The sequence below is a fragment of the Sphaerodactylus townsendi genome, linkage group LG10 (assembly GCF_021028975.2).
Source record: "Sphaerodactylus townsendi isolate TG3544 linkage group LG10, MPM_Stown_v2.3, whole genome shotgun sequence".
Taxonomy (NCBI): domain Eukaryota; kingdom Metazoa; phylum Chordata; class Lepidosauria; order Squamata; family Sphaerodactylidae; genus Sphaerodactylus; species Sphaerodactylus townsendi.
Genome location: NC_059434.1, coordinates 37162065 through 37184513, shown reverse-complemented (window position 1 = coordinate 37184513; position 22449 = coordinate 37162065). Strand labels below are relative to the sequence as shown.

At 41.6% G+C, this 22449-nt stretch overlaps 1 protein-coding gene across 2 annotated transcripts in view; it reads left to right on the top strand.

Annotated features, from left to right (window-relative positions):
* GALNTL6 (polypeptide N-acetylgalactosaminyltransferase like 6) overlaps positions 1 to 22449 on the top strand; it is a 605637-nt gene that overhangs the window by 544341 nt on the left and 38847 nt on the right. For both annotated transcript variants that reach the window (XM_048509167.1, XM_048509166.1), the window contains exon 8: positions 9910 to 10027. In XM_048509167.1, coding sequence (XP_048365124.1) covers positions 9910 to 10027 — 118 coding nt within the window. The remainder of the gene's footprint in view (positions 1 to 9909; positions 10028 to 22449) is intronic.

Sequence of the window (22449 nt, the reverse complement as noted above, 5' to 3'; positions counted from 1 at the left end):
GGAAGGTGGGAGCGCATCTCCGGAAGCCAAATTACTTCAGGCCACCTAGTTACCTTTTCATTCTCATCCTCCGTGCTGCCTTTTCTACAACCTAATTACTGCGTTTTCTGGGACTTGCTATCCAGTGATAACCAACTGGCCTGCTTTGTGCAGCAGTGCCATGGCATGGCTTGAGCTTTAGACTCCAGCCTCGCCACCAAATAATTGCTTCTGATGGCCATGTTAATCTCCGGAGACTGAGAACAAAATGAAATATTTAAAAATTGATCTTTTATTCCCAAAATTTCCCCTAGCTGGGGATGGGGCAACTAAGAAAAAGAGGCTGCCTTCTAGTCTTTGACCACATTACAGATCAAAGAAGTAATATTCATTGACTGCCTTTACTCCCTGATAGATCACAGGCCGTATCATTAACTGAATGTCTCATCCACTTAGCAAAATGCAAGGCCCTTGTCAGCTTAGATCAGTGTCACAATGTGCAGGTTTTGGAGAGCCCCGAGAAAAGCCAACCAACTCTATCTGAGAATATGTGCTGCACAGTTCGATTTAAAAGGACTCCTCCAATGAAAACATGCAAGTTATTCAAGCTTTGCGCCTACTTTATTTTCATTGTTCGAGTTAATCCAGCGACAATGGGTTTGGAGAGAGATGGAAGCAAACAATTGTTATTCTTTCTGCTTTTGTTACAAATCCAATGTATGTAATGTTGCTAATATATGCCATGTAACATAAATCTTGTTTTAGAGATGATAATGTTGTATTCCAAAAAGATAATCTGTCTGAGAATGCAGTTTTATTGAGGTGGGTTAAAATCCAGCTTTCAAAAAATTGTTTATCTTGAAAGAAATTTGTAAAGTTTGTCGTATAGAAATCCAGAATCATATGCTACTATGTTACTCATGACAAAAGGATGTAAGAAGTCTTGTTCTTCAGTGGAGAAAGAATCACAGTAGGAACTGAGAACTAATAGGACAGTCCTAGCTTTAGCTGTGGACTTGCGGGATGTGGTATTAGTCCCTTTCTCACACAGTTTTTCATAGATATGAAACTAGTGGCACTAATTTTTTCAGAATGCGAACTCTGCTATTTGTTTACTGTGAATGAGTCTCTAGTTTTTTCCTGTAGTGACTCTGAATGGGAATCAAGGATTTCACATAAAATAACTTTTATGTTTTTTAATATCTGCAGATGTTCATAGATCAGGCAGTTCGCTTGTAGGAATGGTGTCACTATGAAGCTATAATTCAGGGTAACATATTTACTTCCTCTTACTAGTGTCTGTTTGCCTCCTACCATGAGTATTTATAATTCAAGTAATATAATAAAAAGACCACAATGAATTTCCCATACCTTTTCTTCCAAATGAAACTAGTGAAGATTCAGTAACATTGAATAACTTAATAATAGCAGCGTTTTGAATAATTTTGAGCCTGTTCAGTTGATGATATTCAATACGGCAGCTTGCCAGGTAGTCATTGCTTTTCTGGATTACATATAACCAAAACAGGTAGGGAATCATTTATAATCAACTGACAGGAAGAAAGTAGATTCCTTTGAAATGTGGGGTTGGAGGAAAGTTTTACAGATAACATGAACTATTATTATTATTATTATTATTATTATTATTATTATTATTATTATTATTATTATTATTATTATTATTATTATTATTATTATTTATTAAACTTGCTATACCGCCCTATCCCCGGAGGGCTCAGGGCGGTGAACAACATAAAGTCATACAAAAAACATAAAAATGTAAAAAAAGGTACATTCAACAATAGGGCCCTTGAGACCCATATACCACCCTCTTCCAAAATGAGGAGGGGTCCCAATGATGTTAGGGGACCCTACTAGCAGGGGGGGGGCATTATCGGCGGCTGGACTCTCCAAAGGCCCGGTGGAATAATTCGGTTTTACAGGCCCTGCGGAACTCTCCAAGGTCCCGCAGGGCCCGAATAGCTGGTGGTAATGTGTTCCACCAGGCCGGTGCCAGGGCTGTGAAGGCCCTGGCCCGTGTGGAGGCCAGCCGCGTCATCAAGGGGCCAGGGATCTCCAGTAGATTCGCCTCTGCTGATCGCAGAGGACGAGCTGGGACATATGGGGTAATGCGGTCCCGAAGGTACGAGGGTCCCGGGCCGCGTAAGGCCTTAAAGGTCAACACCCACACCTTGAACATGATTCGGAATTCGATAGGTAACCAACTAACAAAAGATAAGTGACTTTTAGATCAAATCAAGGCTGAATGTCCCTAGAAGCTAAAATTCCTCAACTGGAGCTATCATACTTTGGTCACATTATGAGAAAACAAGATTCATTGGGAAAGACAATAATGCTTGGAAAACAAGAAGGCAGCAAGAAAAAAGAAAGATTCGACATGAGATGAATTGACTCTATAAGGGAAGCCACAACCCCCAGTTTGCAAGATCTGAGCAAGGCCGTTAATGACATTGATTCATAGGGTCACCATGATTTGGAAGTGACTTGACAGCACTGAACACATGCATACATTATTCAAGTACATGTAATGCTTTTGTGCTTCTGCATTTGGAAGCATTTATTGGATATCAGTATTCATCATATTGGCACCTGCTCAGTACTTTATTACATCAAACTACAGCTCACAGGTAGAAGAGTGAGAGCATGCGAAGTATTTTTGATCCAGTTTAGAACACTTCATCAGGTTTATGCTTAGCTATGGAAATCAGGCAGGCAAAGTAGCCAAGGCTTCTACAGAGGCAAGCCACATTGCTCTCCACCATCACTACCAATCCAGCAGGAATGTTGAGTGGGTTGTCTGAATGGTAAATGAACAGAGACACCCATGGGAAAGCAATGCACAAAGATGCAATTGAAAAATATTTGCAGTAGAGTTTAGAACAGCTTTTGATATTTAATAAAATGAACAAATTTTAAGAGTCCTGCCTATTGTTCATAATTAAAACCTGGTTTAAACTAAGGAGCACTGGCCAGACATTGAAATACACTTCTCATTGCAACTGTGAAGTCCAAAGCAAAAATGTACTCTTCCATGTGTATTGGTCAGTGGGCTTTGAAGCATGTAACTCTGCTTAGGATCATGCAGTAAATGACTTTGTAAGCTTCAAGCTGCTGATATTAGGCACTGTTGTTAATGAGAGATCCAAATTACTTTTATTTGTGGCTTGCATTACTAAACATAAAACCTCTTCCAAAGATTTCCCATCAGTAAAGATTTCCCATTCTTCAAACAACTATTGCTGTAGTATAACAGCTTAGTAGGTGATTGGGCATGTGCTGACTCTTTAGCTGTGCTTTCATTTTGAAAAGGGCGTATTCATAGGGCACTGCAAATTCCTAGGACAGTGGTGGCGAACCTATGGCACGGGTGCCAGAGGTGGCACTCAGAGCCCTCTCTGTGGGCATGCGCAAACAGAGTGCCACCCCCGCACAACTAGGCTGGCCTGGGCTGCTGGGCTTGATTATTAGCATTAAACCTAAGACCTAGTTTTGGGGAAGCAGTGTAGATAACCCTGTTAAACCCCACTGATTTTCATGCGAAGAACTAAAGCGCAATCCTTTACCTGGGAGTAAGCTCAGTTGCTGGCAATGGGGCTTGCTTCTGAGTAAACCCTCCTAGGGTCGTGATTCACCCGTTGGAAGAGATGCACAGTTGCTTCAAAGCACAGCTACCGACTACCACCAAGCTTACTCCTGAGTAACGCACGCCTCCGAGCCAACCGTTTTTTCTAAACGAAAACCTTAGTATTCAGGTTAAATTGCTGTGTTGGCACTTTGCAATAAATAAGTGGGTTTTGGGTTGCAGTTTGGGCACTCGGTCTCAAAAAGGTTCGCCATCACTGTCCTAGGATATTAGGGACTTGTCCTGAAATACTCCAACTCTGAAGAACAGGAAACTGTCTATTTAAGGCAATGTTTCATATCTCCATGGAGTTACTGTGAAATTTGGACCTAGTCTCTCAATCCCCATCTATGCCAAGTGTGCAGTGGGCTTTTGTTTGCTTTCAGAAAAGGTTTCAAAGTCTTCCTTTCTTCTGGTATCTCCCAGCAAAGGCTGGCTATGCAGCGCACCTTCTTTGTGATGTGTTTGATTGATTCTTTGGAACAGCTTCTTCCTTATGTTAATTGGACCTGATCCAGATATAAGACTATCATCATGGACAGAAAGCAAAATATACATAGATGTGGTTTGAAAATGACAGTCAGTAAGATAAGCTTTTACTTTAGGTGTGTTTGAATTGGTTTTAGAGCCCAGTCTTATGGAGAAGAATCAGACATCTGTCTATTGATCTACTTGCAGGGAGCCATTCTCAGCAGAAGCTGGCAAAATATTTCTGCATGTTTTAGCATCGCTCATGAAATTGTAATGAGCCACCTATAATCCTAAACAAACCCAAACGAGCCCCCTGGGCAAGGAAGATAGTCCTTTGATATATTCACTTCCCCTCTGCAGTGAGGGTAGATATTGTTGTAATTGGATATTAATCCTCCTGAAATACAGTCTTTGTATATTCAGAGTTCATTTTCATGAAAATATTGATGGGGCTTACTGAGCTATGATTATCTTTCTTAAGGCTTGCAGCATGACAGGGGTGGAGGATATTGTGCAACTCAGATGGATCATCTGGCTGGAAAATTGCTAGCCTTGCTTGCAGTTGGCAGTTGAACTTTATCTTGAAGGTCTGGTGAAAAATCACAAGCTTTCTCTTAGCTAGAACTTTATTTTTATTTTTATTTTTTACATACGAAGTGTTCCTTTTGGCATGGTCTTAAAAGTCTACACAAGGGCAGCAGATAGAGAGAATCCTAGGTACACATGCAAATGGTGTTTGTCAGGGGTATTTGCCTTATGTCAATGATGGAGGGTCTGCAGCTCAGTCACAGATTTTCTCATTTCCCTGCAGAAACTGCCCAGTTTAGTCCCTAGTATTTCCAGTTTTGAAAAGATCAGGTAGTAGGTGATCTGAAAGATTGTTATGGGAGACTGTGGAAAATTGCTGCCAGTCAGAGTAGGCAATATGGACCTTAATGTGGCTTGGCAAAGGGTAGGCCACTAGCTGGCTCCGTGTAAGATGTGATCTATGTTTGTAACATATTCCAAAATAATGTTAAGCAGCTTAGGTGAACTGAAATACATAGAAAGCAGGTTTAAAAGAATGAAATTCTATGTGGACATGACCCCAGAGAATCTCAGCATGAGAATTGCAGCATTAGCTAGGAATCTAAGTTTTTAAAAATGGAATGACCACAAAATGGTGACCAGGAAGTGTTTTTGAGTGGGTTAATGCAGCCAAACCAGGGGTGGAGGGTTGAAAAAGTTTTGAAAAAGTTTGCAAAACGTTTTCAGGGGCTTGTGTTGAATGGGCCTCAGCCTATATTTTATAGAAAACTGGTAGCCATAACCTGACTTCCTCAACGAATCACTGGCTGGTGTCCATGGAGCTTTCTAGGGTGAAAGCAGGCTCCCCAATTATAGCTGACCTTTGTGGCCTAGCTAATAGACCTGAATAGATTACTTGGACAAGTAACTTCCTTTATGGCGGGCACTTGCAAAGAACCAGAGAACTGTAAAAACCCTAGATAGCTGGAAAATTCCTTTAAGATGGCTTCTCTCTTGTCCTGGCACTGACAAGAGAAGAAAATATTTTACTTTCAGAAAGTTAGGGGTGTGGACTTAAACCTTGGGCAAGGCTATTCTGTGTATGCCTGCATTAACAACAACAATAATAATGAATATACAGCATAATACAGGTGTTTGTTTTCTACTGTCACATTTTCTAATGGATACTGCACCTACTAAATTGACCTAATACTGATCAATATTATTAATATTAAATTGATTTAAAATTTATTTTCATAAACTGTTTTGTAAAACTAGACCATATACAGGAAAAATCTTGGTAGCAAAGAACACTGTACCTGTGCAAGGTTGAGCATAGGTTCACATGTTATCAAGGCCTAATGTCCCCAATTAGATGAATAGCAGTTCCCCAGGGCCATTACAGGTTGACAAAATAACTCTTAAGCACCATGGTCCTGATCCAAATTGGGCCCCCACACACTTGGAATTAACTTCCAAGCACAAAACTCCCCAAATATGTTTACTGTAGAATGTATTATGTTCTAGCCTAGTTAAATCTCTTTGGCAAATTGTTGAAAATCTGGATCAGTGCTGAGCATATTTATAGTCTTCTTCATTCACTGAATCTTAGATGATGGGCAACCCCGTCCAGGGAGGGAGGGAAATCCCCTCAGGAGCTGGTGCACTCTGTTCTGGCATGGGTGTCCACCTTGCTGGTGCAAGGAGCAAATGAGCCAGTGGGGGGCTACTTACTTGGGGGGCAGGTATCACACAGCTCTGTGGCACCTGACCCAGACACTTGCCCCCAGACCTGCCAGCACAAAATGGCTCGTGGCATTCTGGGGGTGGGCCAGGGGGTGGAGCTGACCATAGTCGGCTTCTACTGCCCGCCTAGACAGTGTGCACCATTGAAGCCAGTGACAAAGATAGCCACTTTTTTGAGGTGTAACTCTGTAACCTCTATGAGGGATTCTTAGGCGGGGGTGGGTTTTTTTGGTTTTTTACAATTTTGGGAATTATGCACCATGGGAAAGCCTTTTGGAGAGGGCGGGGCAGTGCCAAAGTGGCGCTATCCCCATCCCCCAGCCTGTTTTGGATTGGGCTGATACTTGCTTAGTGGTAGTTAACTTATCTTGCTGAACTAATTTATTATATTCTGGTACAGTGAAAATTAGGGCCAGTTCTATTTGAATTTGTTCATTTGTAATTGGTAATGTGATTCGTTGTGATCTGTAATTATTTTATTAATGCAATGTAGAATGTTGTCATTAAACATCCCATATCATCTGGTGGGGGAGGGGGCAATGATTTTTTATCAAGTGTGCTCAATATTTGTGTTGAAACCATATGGCAACCCTATTCACAGATAATTTGGGCTCATTTCACACTATCTTCCAACTGTGTTTCTTGAGCATATGAGGAGGGAGTGGCATTGCACTTGCATGGTCACATTCAGATCTCACAACAAGTTTTAACTGAGGTCCAGTCAGTTATAAACCCATCTTGGTATTGTGCTGAACTACTTACCTCTGTCTTCCACCACCTCCTCTTACATGCAGAGCTTCACTGAAAGCTTCCTGATCTGATCAAGATCCAGTCAATTATCCGGGGCAAATGCAGGACATCCAATAAATTGGAGTTTGTCTGCCAAATCAGTTTCAGTACCAATTTAGAAACCCTTTGATTTTTCCAGAGCACCTACATTTGCCTGTCAGACACACCAGAGCTTAATCAAACCAGGAAGTATTAAATCAAGCTTTGTACATGCAAGAGGAGGAGAGTGGTGGAAGAAGGAAGTTTGCAACCACAGTCTGGTTTTCACTTAATCATATCATGTTGTGACATCTAAATGGGTCCTGCACATGTGATTTAAAATCTATATTTTGAAAGGCTTCTATAGTGTGTACAAAGCTGGATTGATGCACATGCATTCTTTTCCCACAGACACAGCTTAGTCAGTATGCAAAGGATAGAGGTCAGGGGTGGGTAGGCAATGAGTGCAGGCTCACTCCTGCATGTTCAGCTAAACCCAGCTTAGGCTGGGGATGGCAGGATATTAAATAAAATAAAATAAAAATGAAATAAATGAATAAATAAAATAATTTAATTGTGCACAGCTGGATGGTAATATGAAAAGGACACAGGCATAGTGATGGGAACACTTCTTTCTTTGTTCTCATTAAAATGTCTGGCCAAACGACTCCTATAGGTTTTTGTTGTGCTTCAAACAAGTACCTGCTAGACCTGTCTGACCTAAAATGATACTGTGGTCTAAGAAAGGAGTGTACAGTGCATGCCATCAGCCTTCTACTTTCAACCTTTTTGAAAGATCAATTATTTCTTTCCAGCCTTAATCACCCTCTCCATCCGGTAGATCTTCTCAAGCTCTGCTAAATCCTTTCCCGAGAGCCAAAAATGCATGCAATATTCTAAACGTGTCCATTAATCATTGTAAGAGTAGCAGTATACTACTCCACTGATTTGTTTTCTGCTGGCAACTTACTGGTTGTTAATGTGGGTTGCCAATCTCCAGGAATTACAACTGATCTCCAGACTTATTCTATTTTATTTTATTAAATTTCTAGACAGCTCCTCCCTTTCATTCTACGGGCAGTTTCCAACATTAAATATCAATTACCATGATAACTTCCAAAACCAGTTAAAACTATAAATCAATCTACAAACCAAGATTAGCTCCATTCACTGGGGAAAAAATGGCTGCTTTGGACAGTGGACTCTGTGGCATCACATCCTCGGTGAACTCCCTGCCAAACCCCAGTCTTCCCAGGGTCCACCCCAAATGTCAGGAATTTCCCAGAATGGAGTTGGCAATACCCACTGCTGTTAGTAACAATGTAGAATTGTTTAGTGGAGTTTGAAGTGAGTGAGAGTCAAGCTACATTTTATATATGTGGTTGGATCTTCCGATGTTCATAAAACATTAAAAAGCAGGTGTGGAGGAAGGCTGATTTGGGTTGTGAGCCCGGTGCTTGTGATAGTGGATAGTTAACCCTTTCTGCTGTGCAGCAACTCAGCCCAGCAATGAAGACTTAACTCTCTTAACTAACCAAAGGCTAGGAGTCCTGTACCTTCCTGGTGATGATGTCCTGTCAGCCAGTCTGTGCCCACAGGTGGCAACCCCAGAAGGCTCAGCTAAGGCAACCTGATTAGCTCGGCACTCCTCAAAAGAGGAACAACTGGGCAAAGGGAGGGAAGAAGCTGACACCAGCAGGGGTGGGGTTCAATGTGGAATGTCAAGGAGAAGGTAGAAGATCTGTGGGGCAAAGGGAAAAAAGGTTAAATGAAGGATAGGACCTGATGGGCATTATCTTCTCCAGGTTACCCAAAGAAGCAGGGATCTTCCCAAGTATTGATCCCTCCCCAGGAAAGAAGAGAGAACTTGATCACAATGGGTGCCCATGTCTTTCTGCATCTTCAAAACCCCTCACACTTAGTAGTTTTGGGAGGGAGCTATTTGTAGGGCCTTGAACCATGGCTGACTTAGCTTATGCATCTAGCTGCACTTTTCATAGTACTTAATCAGGTCTAAGGACATGATATTTATCACTGTGCTGTAAACTGAAATAAATAAATGAAAATATCTAACTTTATCCTGATGCCATTGTGAAATAATTATCCCTTTGAATCTGTTTGTCTTGTTCAAATTACAAGAGATAGCCCTGACCAAGTACATATTTGTCTGGGCCAACATTCAAGAGTTTTGAATAAAAGATCTTTTGTGAAATCCCAGAATTCTTCAGGTTTATTTCTTGTGCAAATACAGATCTTTTTATTAAGCTTCTCTCTTACAAGCTCATCTGTGTACTAAGTGAACATCATATTTGATTATGTTGATGCTGAAGGCCAGCAAAAGAGCATTGCTGTAATTAGCTTACCTTGGCTGGAAATGGAAAAGAAGAGCAGAAATCAAAATACCTGAGGAAAAACATTCAATAAAATGCTGATCAATTTATTCATATACAGGAAAAGACTGTCAATATTCTTAAAGTTAATAAAGTTTAAAAGCCGTGAGTACTCAGTGGATAATACAACTTACAGCCATTAATCGCTAGAACATGATTCACCATGAGCTATCTTTGTTTGAATTTGAACCTGTCCCTTATTCCAATCTATTTATGCCTGAAGGAAGATTTATTATTTTTCATGAGTGAAACCATCAGTACCTGAGTTGTATACTGATGGGAGCCATGCCATACATACAAAGCTGAAAATGAACATCATGGCAGTGTCTGTCAAAATAGATTGTCATTTTTTTTCCATATCACGATGATATCCTTCATTTACATTTTGCTATATTCCCTCTCCAGATCCCCTGTTATGGCTGGAGGTCTGTTTGCTGTTAACAGAAAGTGGTTTTGGGATCTTGGTGGCTACGATCCAGGTTTAGAAATCTGGGGTGGGGAGCAGTATGAAATCTCCTTCAAGGTAAGCTGTCCAAACGTTTTGTCACAGTGCACACTATTTTTGTATGGTATAGTTTCACATCTTTGTTTTCCTGTTTTAATTTCCAAACTGGACCTGACTCACAATCTTGGATACTAGTTCACTGATTTCTTTTACAGCCTTGAGGGACTACAAGCTTTCCTCTCCCATCATTTTTGGCATCAAAATCACCTCTCCTAGGGTTGCTAGCCCTGTGTTAGGGCCCAGTTGCCCAGTGCTGGCAACTTCTGGGAGACACTGGTGGGTGAGGGGTGGAGCAGATTCCTGTTTATCAGCATTGTGCCAATGCCATGATATCACTTCTATCACAAACATGGATGGAATGTGGTGATGTTACCAGTGTTGGCCAGTTACAGGTTTTTGTAGACCCCTTTCACACATTGAGTCTCTGTCGGTAAGAAAGACATGGTGCAAATGAAGTAAAATTAAGTAAAATTAAGTTTAAAAGGGGCTTGGACAGATTTATGGAGGAGAAGTCGATTTATGGCTACCAATCTTGATCCTCTTTGATCTGAGATTGCAAATGCCTTAGCAGACCAGGTGTTCGGGAGCAACAGCCGCAGAAGGCCATTGCTTTCACATCCTGCGTGTGAGCTCCCAAAGGCACCTGGTGGGCCACTGCAAGTAGCAGAGAGCTGGACTAGATGGACTCTAGTCTGATCCAGCTGGCTTGTTCTAATGTTCTTAAATAAATATCTCAAAAGAAGTCTTAGGTTAGAAAAAACTATAGTGGTTGGTCAACAGCCTAGATAAAAGCTGAGAGTTGAGTTCTTTAAACCTACCCTCAGAGATCCATGTCTAACACTATGATCAAATGGTTCTCATTCATCACTTTTCCATTCCAATACAGCAATTCCAATTTCCAGAGTGGAATGAGTGCCCATGATTGAAATCAGTGTATTTTATTCCATCCTAAGGTTTGTGATTACAGGTGCAGAGCACTGATTTCAATCACATTACACCCTTGGACTTGTCATTTCAGACCCAACACACTTCTACTACTCCTAGGGGCTGTTATTCTATTCTGGGGGTTGTCATTCAAGGCCCAGAACTCTTCTAGTATTCTCAGGGGCCATTGTTCCAGTCCCAGAACACTTCTGCTACTTCTGGGCACCGTCATTCTATTTTGGGGGCTGTCATTCCAGGCACAGATACTTCTTCTACTCCTAGTGGCCATCATTCCAATCCTGGAACATTTCTTCTGTTCCCTGAGGATGTCATTCCAGGCCCAGAACACTCATGCTACTCCCAGGGGCTTTCATTCCATTCTGCAGGCCATTATTCCAGTCCCAGGGCAGTCTACCTGGGTTAGGGTTCCCAGCTCTCTGTTGGAAACATATCTGGAGATTTTGGGAGTGGAGTTTAGTGGAAAGGGCAGGATTTGGGGAGGTGAAGGATGTCAGTAGGGTCTAATTCCATAGAGTCCACTCTCCAAAGCAGCCATTTTCTCCAGGGGAACTTATTTCTGTTGTCTGGCGTTCAGTTGTAATAGTGAGAGATCTCCAGGCCCTACCTGGAAGTTGGCAGCTTTAATCTGACCTTCATGCTAAATCCATTTTGCATTTTCACTTCAACTTTTTTGTGCTGTAATGTATTTCAATGCAGCCCATCCAAGTCAATTGGCCCTCCTGACTCCCATTAGATCCAATCAGCCTTCAAGCCTTTCCCAGTGTTCCCAGTGGGCAATCCTGTCCTTCATTTTAGAGTGTCCAGCAGAAAATACAGCCAATCCTTCCAAGCATGCAGAGAGGGGGAAACTGGGAGTGGGGGGGAAGGAAGCAGGGAAGGTATTGGGGAACTGGGAAAGAGACAGCCCCTCGGCTTTCAGCTGATTCCTCCAGATTCCCTCCTTCATTTGCAAGAAGACACCACTGTGAGTGAACCCACCAACAGCTGCCATTTGTTGGCAAGTGATCACATAATTCCAGCTATGCACCAATGACATGGTGACACTAATTCTGGTGCAACCCAGAAGTGATGTCACAGCAACACCCTAGCATTCATCTCAAACTTTATGACACAACCATAGAATGATGGATGAATGCTAGTGCGTCACCCTTACATGGTAGTATCACTTGAGGGTCAAACCACAAGTGACATTACCACATCATTAGTGATCCCTGCCTCCATTTCCCCCTTGCTGACCCACCAAGTGGCAGCAGGGCAAAAGAGCTGCCAGTGGGAGGTCTCTTGCTAATCCGGGTGACACAGCAGCCCTAGTCATTGGTTATATTGCAAACTTAGTTTCTTTTCCCAAACATAAAAGAGCATAAACTATGTCCTCCTTTATTAATACACATTCTAAAAAAATGAAGTGAATGAATAACACAGACAGTGGCAGGGGTTGTGTCCATTCCTGACAGCCAACATGTATTGGAGGGCATTTTCAGCAGACTTAGAAATTACTTACATGAACCAAACTGGTGTCATGTAACTTTGAATTAATTCTGCATGCAAAGAAAACAAAACTGAATGTCAAAAGCTAACTGAATGGACTGTTTGCTTTGCGCCCCTCAGCGTGTACCCTCCATAGGCAGGGTCGTTTTGGAGGCAAATGAAAGTGATCTCTTGCATTCCACATTTTGACAGGAAACCTGAACACTGTATTTATCTCATTTCCTATTTCCATGTTATTTGTTAATGGTAGGAATATAATTGCCAGGCGACCCATTCTTCTCTGCCCAGAAACCATGGTAATCATACTGTGAGCTCTGACACTAAATTGTCTTCCCTGTTTTGTTCAAGTGACAGATTCTTTGGAGCCATATCTCCTCATTCAGCTCCTCACTGTTCTCCTTTTGAAATAACTTTCAGTACTATTTTGTAATATTTGCTAAAAGAAATAATCTCTCCCTTATAGGGTCATAGAGGGCTCAGTAAGGGAGAAAGAGAACAAAACACACACACACGAGTGCCGTTTTAGACAAGGAGAGATGAGAAACACAGAGGCTTTGTGTATGTTTAGGAAATAATAAGTCCAATAGTAATGAAAGGCTTTGTAAACATAATTCTAATTTTAGGTTTTTATTCTGTGGTCAGAGAATGTGTCTTTAATATAAGTCACACACATGGGGGGGAGGGCGGTATATAAATTAAATATCTTATCTAATCTAATCTAACTGTCTAAAATATGGGTAGTATAATATTGTGAGTATAGTAAATAATTACATTTATAATTCTTTGTACATTTATGGAGTGTTCAAAGCACCCAAAGGATTCTCTTCTCCAACAGGAACCTTCCCAGCTGTTCATCACTGGAGGTATCCCTACTTAGTTAGGCAGGTAACTATGGGAAACGGGGCTTTTAAAAATAATTCTCTTCTCAAGGATGCTCACCTATTTCCCTTTTGTCCTCTTTTAGGTACTGCCCAGATTTTGTTCTGTAACCACATTTTTGGAGGATTATTTCTTTCTGATACGTTGTGCATAATGTGATCAATGTTTTAACCTTCTGTTCAGCTATTCTTGGGAAATGTGTGCAATGGCCAATTGGGGTGGGTGGGCTGTTGGGCCTTTTTATTTCTGTCTTAATAGTATTTACGTGTAAACTTTACTGAATGCTACATATTAGTAGAAAGGCAGTGTCCGGATGCGGCGCCCGCACCCGGACTGAAGCCGAAGGAGGAAGAGCCAAGGAGCTGTGGCCTGAAGCCGAAGGAGGAAGAACTGAAGCTAAAGGAGAAAGAACCAAGGAGCTGTGGCTCCGGCCGCACCCAGAGCACAGCTGAGCCCGCTCGGCTCAGAATCAACAGGCTACAGCTGGGGAGGGGAAGGGTTTTGAAGCAGGCAAGGGGATTTAAGGAAGAGCCAAGGAGAGCTCGAGAGCTGCCGCTGCAGCGGGGTGACTTGGGAGGGGCACAGTCTGGTGAATGTGGGAGTCAGGTCCTGGAAGGAGGGTGGGAAGAGGGTGTGGCGAGTCCATCTTCCGCAAAACAGCAGCCGCTCGTCCAGTGAGGCAACTGGGCGAGGCACTTCAGGGGCTAGGCAGCTTCGGCCATTAGTGAGGCAACTGCGGCGGGGCTGAGCCTGGCAGAGAGTGTCTTTGGGAAAAGGCAACTAGGGAACCAGGGAAGGGCAGCCTCTACCATCAGGCGCCCTGTGGGCAAAATCGTTTCTTGGCCCCTTGGGCCAATTGGATAAGGACATCTCTGGGAAGGACAACCCCCAGGACGGGGAGGGAGGGAAGGTCCCCACGCCCGAGGGTCCTGCGCAGGGAGGGGAAGCGCCACAGGCAGCAGTGGATTATGTTGAACAAAGTGCTCCATATACATTATCTCAAACCTTACAACAGTGTTGTAAAATAGGTGAGTATCATTATTCCCTTGTTGGTTGGAATGAAAATGTCTATTATTTTCCTCCAAGAAACTCAACAGAAAAAAATCATCAACTGGGATGGAGTAATCTACCGTGAACTTTGATTGGGGGAACCCTGTTTTCTTGTTCTCAAGCAAAACTAGTGAGTTGGATGGATTTGCTTGGGGACATTACCAATGTCTAATGATTTTTCGTGACTGTCAGTACAGAAGCCTTGTTCATTGATATGTTCAAAGTGCTTTTATATATATGTTTGGATAGGACAAATATATATTCATTCTTTCAGTATAGCCATTTTTTATTAATTAAAGACTTGTCACCTGTTTTATAAGCTCACATTAAAGTCTCACAATTGATGAAGCATGGGAATATTATTCTAATTTTTCATTTGGGTCATTAAAACTAAGTGGAAAAGGAAAAGCACAAGATTACATAGTTAGTCCATATCTGTGACAGGACTGCAACTGCAGTTCTCAAAAGTCACAATGAATGCCTTTCCACTGGACCACACAGAACCTTAGCTTTGTGTAATTGTATATAACGAATATTCAAACATTGAATATTGAAGAATCAATCTTGCCGAGCAAACTATTGGTACATAGACATTAGTTAGTAAATAGGATCAGAATCAGAGCCTAAATTCCCCATACTACAGAGTGTGTGTGTGTTAAGTTAAATAGTTTGTAATACTTTTCCTCAAATAATATTGTTTAAAGCTAATCAGGCTAAATACGATTATGGCATAGCTTTAAAACAACCCCCATGAAGCGACGGCTTAAGTCCCATATTTACATATGTAAGAGAAACCGGTTTGATGTGCTAATTTCGAAATATATAAAGATAAGACATAAGTGAAGCCCAGGAATCAATTTAGTATAGACTCTGTGAGCTATTAATAAGCATGCTAATCATATGAAGAAGAAGATATTAGTAAACTTCTCAGCAATTGTCTCCACTTTTCTTTGGATCTAGAAATAAAATGCTCTTCTAGAAAATAATATGATGGCTAAAAGAATCCTCAAAATGTTTAAACGCAAGAGTTAAGTTATAGTTGCTATTACAGACCTCCTAATTTAGCACAGATGGAGGGAAAACATCATGGTATATAGCCTGATCTCATCAGATCTTGGAAACTAAGCACAGGCAGTGCTTGGATGGAAGACCACCAAGGAAGACTCTGCAGCAGAAGACAATGGCCAATCAACTCTGCTTCTCACTTGCCTTGAAAGCCACTGCTAGGGTCAAATCAGTTGCAATGTGATGAAAATCGCAATCAGTTCTCATATCCTTTGTAGCTCTGCGGATCTCTCATTGAAAACAAACATGTGAAAAGGAAAAATGACCTGTGTGCAGAATTGGCAGTCAAAATGGAATCAGTAATCAAAATGCTTTGCAAACTAAAAAGTACTATGCAAACTAAAAAGCGAAAACAGTTCTTTTTAAAATGCTCCAAGAGATTTTATTTGTGTTGTGTGGAATGAGCCACTGTTGTAAATACATCATTCCTATTTAACCACAGATGGTGGAAGTTGATTGTTTAGTGTGACAACAGAATTTTGATGCCTGTAACAAGTGACAAGATTCAACTATTTACTGGAACATCCCTGCTAATTTCTGTGGTTAATTAGAAACAGAAAATGTATGGAAATTTCTTTCACATGTTATTTTGTACTTTAAAGCTGCACTGGACATCCATGTCAAATGCCTGAAAAGAATTATGCCAAGGTAGGACCTGGAGCCTCACACCCAGTGGTGGGATTCAAATAATTTAACAACTGGTTCTGGTGGTGGGATTTAAATAATTTAACAAATGGTTGTTTACAAGAACCATTTTAACAACTGGTTCTGCCGAAGTGGTGTGAACCTGCTGGATCCCACCACTGCTCACACCTATATTTTACCGTACAGCAAGACCCATGCAGGTCCCTATGTCAGACAGCAACCAAGATCAGCTCGCAGTGAGGCTGCAGCAACTTTTCTTGGAAGGATGCCAAAACGTTCTCTCTCCCCTTATCTGTCCTACCTCAGCACTGCCATTTAGCAGAAGCCAATTACAAAGGCAATGAAATGTCAGTATATATTTTCATTAGCATAATACAATAAACAACATAAAAATGCTAATTCTATCTCCTAACAGTTTAAGACTTTGAGAAAGGCTAGTACAATCGCTATGCAAATAATTAATAACAGCCCTCCCCCACAAGTGCATAAAGTGAAAGCAGTTAGCTCAGAAGGATCTGTCATTATTATAGCCAGGATGCTTATGTGCGGTAAGAAATATTGTTTTTGTTGGTGGCAAAGCCATAAAAATAGTACGCATTAATCATAAGGAGCATGTTGGCTCTGCAGGTCAGCTCAGGACAGAGAGCCACATTTGAGTTGTGGGTAAAAGCCACTGTTCGAAAAGGAAGCAATATCCATTTCTTCCTGCAAACATATCCGATTATATAGAGCTTGAGAATCATGTAAAGATTACTCAATTATCTTAGAACATAAGAACATAAGAACAAGCCAGCTGGATCAGACCAAAGTCCATCTAGTCCAGCTCTCTGCTACTCGCAGTGGCCCACCAGGTGCCTTTGGGAGCTCACATGTAGGATGTGAACTCAATGGCCTTCTGCGGCTGTTGCTCCCGATCACCTGGTCTGTTAAGGCATTTGCAATCTCAGATCAAGGAGGATCAAGATTGGTAGCCATAAATCGACTTCTCCTCCATAAATCTGTCCAAGCCCCTTTTAAAGCTATCCAGGTTAGTGGCCATCACGACCTCCTGTGGCAGCATATTCCAAACACCAATCACACATTGCGTGAAGAAGTGTTTCCTTTTATTAGTTCTAATTCTTCCCCCAGCATTTTCAATGTATGCCCCCTGGTTCTAGTATTGTGAGAAAGAGAGAAAATTTTCTCTCTGTCAACATTTTCTACCCCATGCATAATTTTGTAGACTTCAATCATATCCCCCCTCAGCCGCCTCCTCTCCAAACTAAAGAGTCCCAAACGCTGCAGCCTCTCCTCATAGGGAAGATGCTCCAGTCCCTCAATCATCCTTGTTGCCCTTCTCTGCACTTTTTCTATCTCCTCAATATCCTTTTTGAGATGCAGCGACCGGAACTGGACACAGTACTCCAAGTGCGGTCGCACCACTGCTTTATATAAGGGCATGACAATCTTTGCAGTTTTATTATCAATTCCTTTTCTAATGATCCCCAGCATAGAGTTTGCCTTTTTTACAGCTGCCATGCATTGAGTTGACATTCCCATGGAACTATCAACTAAGACGCCTAAATCCCTTTCCTGGTCTGTGACTGATAGCACTGACCCCTGTAGCGTCTTATGTGAAGTTTGGATTTTTTGCCCCTATGTGCATCACTTTACATTTTGCTACATTGAACTGCATTTGCCATTTCTGAGCCCACTCACCTAATTTATCAAGGTCCGCTTGGGCTCTTCGCAATCCTTTGTGGTTCTCACCACCCTACATAATTTGGTATCATCTGCAAACTTGGCCACCACGCTACCCACCCAGGTCATTTATGAATAGGTTAAAGAGCACTGGTCCCAAAACGGATCCTTGGGGGACACCACTCCCGACATCTCTCCATTGTGAGAACTTCCCATTTACACCCACTCTTTGTTTCCTGTTTCTCAACCAGTTTTTAATCCATAGGAGGACTTCCCCTCTTATTCCTTCATTGCTGAGTTTTCTCAACAGTCTCTGGTGAGGAACTTTGTCAAAAGCCTTTTGGAAATCCAAGTAGACAATGTCCACCGGTTCACCCCTGTCCACATGCCTGTTTACACCCTCAAAGAACTCTAGTAAGTTTGTAAGACAGGATTTGCCTCTGCAAAAGCCATGCTGACTCTTTCTCAGCAGGTCTTGCTTTCTACATGTTTAATAATTTTATCTTTAATGATAGATTCTACTAATTTACCAGGAACAGATGTCAAACTGACTGGCCTGTAATTTCCCGGGTCCCCTCTAGATCCTTTCTTAAAGATTGGTGTGACATTGGCCATCTTCCAGTCTTCAGGGATGGAGCCTGATTTCAGGAATAAGTTGCATATTAAAGTGAGAAGATCAGCAATTTCATGCTTGAGCTCTTTAAGAACTCTTGAATTGAATGCAATCTGGGCTAGGGATTTGGTAACATTTAGTTTTATCAATGGCTGCCAGAACTTCTTCCTTGTCTACCACTATCTTCGCTAGTTCCTCGGATTCGCCTCTCCGGAAGAAGCGTAGTACAGGAGCAGGAATTTTCCTCACCTCCTCTTGGGTGAAGACAGATGCAAAGAATTCATTCAGCTTCTCTGCAATCTCCCTGCCATCTTTTAGCACACCCTTTGTTCCTTTGTCATCTAATGGGCCTACTGCTTCCCTTGCTGGCTTCTTGCTTTTGATGTACTTGAAGAACTGTTTGTTGCTGGTCTTGATGTTCGCAGCCATGCGTTCCTCATAATCCTTTTTTGCCTCCCTTACAGCTAACTTGCTTCTCTTTTGCCACCATTTGTGTTCCCTCTCATATTCTTCATCAGTCAAACTGGACTTCCATTTTCTAAAAGACATTTTCTTTTTTCTGATAATTTCCTCAACCTCTCTTGTTAACCATGGTGGCTTTCTTTTGGACTGGGTGCTGCCTTTTCTAACCTGTGGAACACATTCCAGCTGAGCTTTTATTACTGTGTTTTTAAATAACCTCCAAGCATCCTGGACAGTTTTGACTCTCTTGATTTTCCCTTTCAGCTTCCTGCACACTATCCCCCTCATCTTTGAGAAATTTCCCTTTCTGAAGGCGAATGTAACTACATTAGTAGTTGCCACTTGTTCGCATGCTGAGATACTGAATCTGACAGCATTGTGGTCACTGTTCCCTATCGGCTCAACAACACTGACTTCCTGCACCAGGTCCTGGGTCCAACATAGAATTAGATCTAGGATCACCTCTCCCCTGGTTGGTTCCACAACCATCTGCTCTAAGCCACAGTCATTTAGCATATCCAGGAATGCTCTCTCCTTACTATGACCTGAACATGCATTTTTCCAGTTTAAATGGGGATAGATAAAATCACCCATTACCACTACATTTTTGTTTTTGTTGGCCTCTCTAATTTCTTTTTCCATCTCAGAATCCTCTTGTGCACTTTGGTCAGGGGGACGATAATATATTCCTAATATTAAACTGTCCTTCACACCTGGTATTGTTTCATTTTCAGAGAAAAGGAAGCCTTAATTACTTACATGACATGCATGCACGGTTCCTTTACTGTGCTGTTGAGGTTGGGTTATTCATTGTTGTCTTTTTATGCTCATCCACATTTCATTAATGCCAGATCATGCTCTTTGACTTATACTAGCTCATACTCATAAAAACAGGGACAAATTAACTAGGCAGCACAGAAAAGGGGCAACCCCTAGGAATCACTGCTCTTTTAGAGTTCCCAACTTTAGCTTTCATTTTTATTAAAGTTTCCAGACACAAGATGGGGGCCACAGCAGAGAGTATACTTGTTTGGGCAGGTGTCAATCTTACCCATATGCTACTTTAAGAAGGCTTCGTTCATATGAGTGAAGTGTTTCCTCCCACTCAGCTGATTGCTGGTTTTATTGAAAGAAGGGAATCCAGTGGTTCTTCCAACCACAAGTTATTTTCAGTCTAAAACACCTCAGATCATTAGCAATATTACAGCTCCTATTTCTCAGCTATTCTCAGTGTTCTGGGCCTCCTGGAACATATTCAGTTCTTTGGCCCCAGTGGGCTGTCCTTTTTCTTAAGAGTAATTTACCACACCATATTTTTATGCATATTTTGACATTCTCCTGTGTAATGTGGTGACCTTTAGCTTGTGGATGGCCTGATTTCACTTCATGTTTGGCATAAAGATATATTGGAAGACAGTGCTATCATATTTTGGTATTTATTTGAAAACACTGAAATTCTGGAAAATTCAGAAGGTTACTTTGTCAGACTGCACAGGGTGGCCATTGAAATTCACAAACACCAAGACAACTTCAACAAGAGACTCTGAGAATTATCAAAGCTTGGCTACCAGTACTTAAAAACACCAAAAGCAAACCCCAAGAGCATGCTAAGTTCATGAACAATGGACTCCACCCAAACACAGGATTTGCATTCACCAGTACTGCTGCTGCTGCTGCTGCTGCTGCTGCTGCTGCTGCTGCAGGGCATGAAAATGTGAATAACTTCCTGGACTGTTAAGCCCCACCCACAATACAATACTATCAACTACATCTTTGCATAACAAGTTCCACCCAAACACTTACTGATTGGTTCCCCACCCTGGGACATGGACAATATATACTCCAAACATTCCCTTCTCCCTGGACACAGTGTGTAACAGACTTATCTCTGTGATACACCTCTGAAGATGCCAGCCACAGATGCAGGCAAAACGTTAGGAACGAGATCCACCAGACCACGGCCACACAGCCCGAAAAACCCACCAGAACCAGTTGAATCCGGTCGTGAAAGCCTTTGACAATATATTTTGATAGTTTTACTTCTAAATAAAAATGCACTTAGCAGCTGCTTAAGATCTACTGTTCAAGGGTTATTGTGGAAAAGTATGGATATGCATCTGTTTCCAGACAATGAAAAAAAATGAAATTTAGAAAAGCCTAACTTGTTTCATTCATGTGGACAATGAAGACTAAACAGAATAATTAATGAACAAATGCCATCTGTACATTTGTTTATATAAAACCTGACATTTTTCCATAGACAATTCAAGGTTGTCACATAGAATGGAAACCATCTCTTTTCTTTCTGACCTGTCTGCACTTCCTTGGCAGTGGGCAGCTGTTAACATTTGCAGTAGCAAATGTCCAGTGAGCCAACAGCTAGGTGGGTGACAAAAGACTAACTCTCAAATCTCTCCTGGCACCTAGATGTGTACAAGCCATCACAGCTTGGTGCATCTTGGGAAATGGAGTCCTCAGGATTCCTGACATCCTCACCAGGGCATGGGGAGAAGAGAGAGATATTCCTGCCACAGCAATATAAACCCACAGCACTGGGCTAACAAGAATGAAGATATATAATAACAAAATGAAGCATATTAGAATGAAATCTCTGAAACAAGAACAGTTTGGGCCCTTCCCACACAAGTGTTCCACCTTGTATCCAGCCCACTAATAGAACAGGTTCTCTGTGGAGTTCCACACTTTTACCCCCTCCCCAGATTGGTGCCAGAAACATTTCCAAACAACTTTTACTTTGTTGCTTACAAGACTCCTCTTACCCTGATGCTTTTTCCTGAAACGTTTCTGAGCTACCTTCCCTTAACAGTGTGAACATATCCATTTGATCTTTCCCACATCTCCAAAAAGCCCATGCTCCCTGTGTGATCATCCTATCTCCCCTTGAGTGTCCACCATTTTACCCTATTCCCATTCCCATCCCTAATCTCACTTCATTTTCAGCATTTACTGCTTTTTTCTTTTTTGTTGTTGTATGCTCAATGGTTTGTTGAATTGAATCAACGAATCAGCAATACATAGCATGTGCAAAAAAAGGGGGGAGTGCTGGGCATGTAATTACATGTAGCCTGACAACAGAAACATAGTAACTTATCAGGACAGAACAGTTGGAGAATGTTTGGAGAGGAGGCATGTAGTCAAATGTCGCAGGAAACAATGAGATCAAGGCCTCCTAAAATACAAGGTAAACAACTTGTGCAAAAGGGGCCTTGCACTGGTAAAATGCTGGTAAATTGTTTTTCTGTTTCATTCTTCAGAAATGAGTGTTCAGAGATTTATCTTGATGAGTTTGTGGCTAATTTTGAGCTTGAGGGTGAATTTCCAACACCTTTATTGAAAGTTTCCTTTTAATTTCCTTTCCTTCTATATGGTATTTTTGGTATTTAGTGTATATGTTCCAAATGTGGTATTTAGTGTATATGTTCCAAATGTGGTTCACAGTTGTTTGCGTAGTTGATTATCTTGTAGAAAAACGCTTGTATTCTAAACAGGGCTTAGGAAAGTATCTTTCACTGCTATTTATATTGGCTGCAGATTTGTTGATATAAAAGATGGCATTTGAGTTTTACAGCTCACTCTTGCAGACTATCTAGAA